We start from the raw sequence: 4,312 nt of genomic DNA, 5'->3' as shown, positions 1-4,312 counted from the left end.
GCTTATGGCTGTCAGAATCATCAAGCATGCTATGGAAATTATTCATTTGCTAACTGACCAGAACCCCATTCAGGTTATTGTTGACGCTGTTGTCAACAGGTATGTAATTTCGCCGAAAAAAAAAGATTTTTCATGTTATTAATTGTGTGGTGTTGATGGTTGCTGAAATTGTGTTTTATATTGTGAAAACTGAATTTGTTTTTAATTTTCAATTATTGGATTAAGGTTGTTTTATTTGTCGGATTTGATATGGAGGATGGGGTGATGAATATTTGTTTTCCTATTGGTTTGATTGCCGGAATGATGGCATTTTGTATTAGCTCTATCTGACCACTCTCCTTATCTTCCAGTTCTTTTATTTTCCTAAGATGTTATTATGCATTACGAATACTGTCCTCCTTTTTGGATGATAAATCTTTTTGCATAAGATAGTATAACAGCATTTAACTTTTGTTTTATGAGTCATGACTGTTAAGGGGATTGTAAGGAGGATTAATTAAATAAAGTTAAAGTTGCTGTTCATTAACACCTGTGGTTTTTCTATATAAAGATGTGTAAATGATTTGAATGATATTTTGATTTACATGTCTGCCTTGATATGGAGGATGGAATGATGAATATTTGTTTCCCTATTGGTTTGACTGCCAGAATGATGGCAATTTGTATTAGCTCTATCTGACCATTCTCCTTATCTCAGTTCTTTTTTTTTTAAATTTATAATTTGTAATAATAAAGTGTGATTTTATGATTTTTATGTGGAATATAAACCCTTTGCAGAAGATGTTTTTACCGCTTGTGGATGTCTTACAGTTCATGAGTAAAATAACCAGTCCGAACAAATGTTTTGTTGTGGAAAACAAACTATTTTATGTTTTGTTTTGATACTTGTTTTAATTGGTTGTTGATTGAAATGAGCTTTGGAAAACGAAAATGGATCTAAGATTGAAGTTAAAGCTAAGTTAAAAGATAATCAAAGCTGGAGGATGACATGATGATTAATTATTTCCCTATTGGTTTGATTGCCTGGATGATGGCATTTACGTATTAGCTCTATCTGATCATCCTCCTTAATAAATAGAATCATGATTGTTTTCATTTATTTTTGTAACTATTATTCTGATTTAACAGTATGTACTTTTTAATTGTTCAGCGGTCCTCGTGAAGATGCTACCCGTATTGGTTCTGCTGGAGTTGTAAGGAGACAGGCTGTGGATATCTCACCCCTACGTCGTGTTAATCAAGCCATCTATCTTTTAACTACTGGTGCACGTGAAGCTGCTTTCAGAAACATCAAGTCAATTGCTGAATGCCTTGCTGATGAACTTATTAATGCAGCAAAAGGTTCATCCAACAGGTATACGCTTTTACAATTCTATCTGTGGAGCATGCTGTTTTTTATATCCTTTATCTAGTTTTAGTTTTTTATTATGTGACTTACTGATAAATACTATACAATGTTTCAGCTATGCAATCAAGAAAAAAGATGAAATTGAGAGAGTTGCTAAGGCGAATCGTTAAGCAGCTTTTGGTGGCAGCGGGATTGGCGACCTGAACTTTTTGAAACTATTTCTTTCAGAGTTTAACTTTATTTTTAAGTATGATGAATGATTAACTTTCATATTTGTAATGCAGATTTTTGAAATTGTCTATTTTCAGAAATGAGAGGTAGTGTCTGCATAATTTGATAGTTTGATAGTAAGCTTAGTCTAATGGTTCTATTTCCATGCTGCAACCTCTACTGCACTAAAAACTAGTAATAAAAATGGGAAACAAATAACCTTCTTTCTAAGCTTTTTAGTTCATCCTTCTTAAAGTTATTTAGGTATTGATTAACGGTTCATTATCATACCAGACCAAAGAAGAGTAGTCACCAGAAAAAATAAACTGTATAAATTAATTTCCCTTAACAAATAGGATATGAAACACACAAAAATCTGCAATTTATAAAATGAATCCAACATTGGACCATTCGTTATTGAGATGAGAAAGGTTGTAAAAAACAAAAATTAAAATGTTTCCCATCTATCTCTATCCAACACGATCAATGTGATTTTGAAACAAGACTTGAAAAGGTGAAATTGGATTCAATTCATATTTTCCCATATCTTTATAAGATAATTAAAGATTTGGGGTTAGACTTTGCAAATATGCACACAGCCAAGAAGTGATTATCCTTTACCCATGACTAAATTGTTCTTATAGACAAAAAAAGTCTATATTTCCATTTTAAGAGTAAAAATTATCTTCATCACAAATCAACTTTAATATTTAGAAACTCCAAAATTTCTAACACTAATTTTATTCCTCATTTTATATCTATTTCTCTATTTTCATCACAATTGTGAGAAATTATTTTTGAACACCCGTACACCTAAAAATATAAGGTGAGGCTGATAAATGTGATATGTTAGTGATACAATAGAAAGAGACCTATTGAGAGAAAATAAATTGTTGAATGAATGTTAAAAAATTGAATATTAAAATATCATTGTTGACCAACAATCAAACAGAATATATAAGCTTTCATTTTTCTTTTCATTTTTCTTAAGCAATTGAAATAAATTTATCAATTTTTTTTCTCTTTATTTATTATTACTATTTAATGATTGAAACTTAATATATATTATCTAAGCTAAACAAATTAGACAACTATCACTCCAGCTGTTTAGCTACTCCACCCAGATATATATGTAGGACCCCCTCCCAAACAAAGTGGAATGTACACTCCAAAAGGAATCATAAAGTTATGGTCAGTATTGGTTTGATAGACAATAATGATTTATGATAAAGAATATATGTACATATATATGCCTAGTTTTAAAGTATAAACAACAAAAATGAAGTTCTAATCATGAGACACATTTGGTCACAAAAGAAGCACATTCATGCACTCAATGTGGCTCTAGAGTTCCTTTTGCACTCTGCAAGCCTGTACATGTAAAATTGGCACTTGCTGATCTCATTTTCATTGCTGTTAATACACTGCAACCAAATGAACAAGATCACTTCAAGTTATTTATTTATTAGAAAACATGTAAACTAACATATCAATGTGACTTTAAATAAACATATTTATAGCTTAAATGTCCTATAGCTTATAGGGTTTGTGACTAATATAATATATTCCATCTCATACTACATCAGAATTAGTCCAATAATTCTCGTCATAAAGCAAATTTTGATGTGTTACAAAATATTAGTCACTTAGTATAAGTAATTAGTTAGATGAGTTAATTGTAACTTCTTGTTCGTTCAAAAAGAATAAAACATGAAAGTTATTTTGTCAATTCGCAGAAAAACTGAGGGTCTTTTAGTCTTTTTGTGATAAAAACGAGGACCTTTATGTCCTTTTCTCCTCTCTTCATTGTCTGCTCCATCACGGTGTTTTGCATTGCGTTCAACCTCCGCTACACCGCGATTGCAACCGCTATTGCCATTACCGTTATTGATTACATTGCTATAAATAGTGGATGATTTATTCATCTTACATAATCTTTTTCAATTAATTCAATATGTTTTCAACATGAATTCTCAAAAGTATCAAAAAAGTGTTAATATGCTCTCTACATTGCTTATCAATATGATCTTACTCCACTTGATTTATGGATTTCTAACAATATGTAACCTTTTTGTTTCCTAAATTAAATTATTTTAAAAATTATTATTTGTATTAAAATGGTCAACTATCAATACAAAATAATAAATTTGATGCTGATTTTGTATTTTCATTAATTAACTTCTTGATGAAGTCTTTTAAAAAATTTATTCAAAATTTCATTTAGTAAGTTAAAAATATAACAACTTCAAATAATGAGTTAACGACTATCCTTAGAAAAAACTTCAAATACTGACAAGAAAATATCAACCATCATTGACAATTTATCAAATGTTTTACCTCAACCGTGTATGGTATTTTCAATAGCTTCCTCTTAGTTCCTTTCACCTATACTTTTCAATAGCGCCCTTATCGTTACTATAAACGTCATACAATTTTCTTTTAATGAAGTGCCATTGTATTTGTACTCACCTTTTCATAAATGGAGGTCAAAATAGTCAAAAAATAGATCACGTGTTAATGAAATTTATTCCTTCTTCACGAACTCATTTCTATAATCGTTCGGATCAGTATATGCCAATTAAATTTACTTAGTAACTTCATACTAACCCAAAACCATACAATAAGTCTAATTTAGTGGTAGGTTTTTAACTCAACCATGGAGTTCACTGCAAAACAAAATTTAAATCGTCATATTCCATCTTAAACTAATTATTTCACTAAGATATTGAGTTATCTTTTAAAATTGATCCTCTT

The 4,312-nt window shown here is 30.0% G+C and overlaps 1 protein-coding gene and 3 non-coding genes across 4 annotated transcripts; all 4 read left to right on the top strand.

Annotated features, from left to right (window-relative positions):
• The first annotated feature begins 6 nt into the window (after positions 1-6).
• Positions 7-1,687, top strand: LOC101492544 (small ribosomal subunit protein uS7-like). The gene is made up of 3 exons (XM_004517159.4): positions 7-99; positions 1,151-1,354; positions 1,464-1,687. Exons 1-3 carry the CDS (start codon positions 32-34, stop codon positions 1,516-1,518), a joined length of 327 nt encoding a protein of 108 aa, XP_004517216.2. The 5' UTR covers positions 7-31; the 3' UTR covers positions 1,519-1,687.
• Positions 255-336, top strand: LOC113785154 (small nucleolar RNA Z102/R77). The gene has a single exon (XR_003471278.1). It is a non-coding gene; the product is annotated as a small nucleolar RNA Z102/R77 (small nucleolar RNA).
• LOC113785153 (small nucleolar RNA Z102/R77) lies at positions 604-685 on the top strand. Its single transcript, XR_003471277.1, has one exon. It is a non-coding gene; the product is annotated as a small nucleolar RNA Z102/R77 (small nucleolar RNA).
• On the top strand, positions 982-1,064 carry LOC113785152 (small nucleolar RNA Z102/R77). Its single transcript, XR_003471276.1, has one exon. It is a non-coding gene; the product is annotated as a small nucleolar RNA Z102/R77 (small nucleolar RNA).
• Positions 1,688-4,312: the final 2,625 nt, after the last annotated feature.

Source organism: Cicer arietinum, unplaced genomic scaffold (assembly GCF_000331145.2).
Source record: "Cicer arietinum cultivar CDC Frontier isolate Library 1 unplaced genomic scaffold, Cicar.CDCFrontier_v2.0 Ca_scaffold_5667_v2.0, whole genome shotgun sequence".
NCBI classification, from domain to species: Eukaryota; Viridiplantae; Streptophyta; class Magnoliopsida; order Fabales; family Fabaceae; genus Cicer; species Cicer arietinum.
The sequence above is the reverse complement of the archived record's forward strand: the minus strand, read 5'-3'. Positions and strand labels throughout refer to the sequence as shown.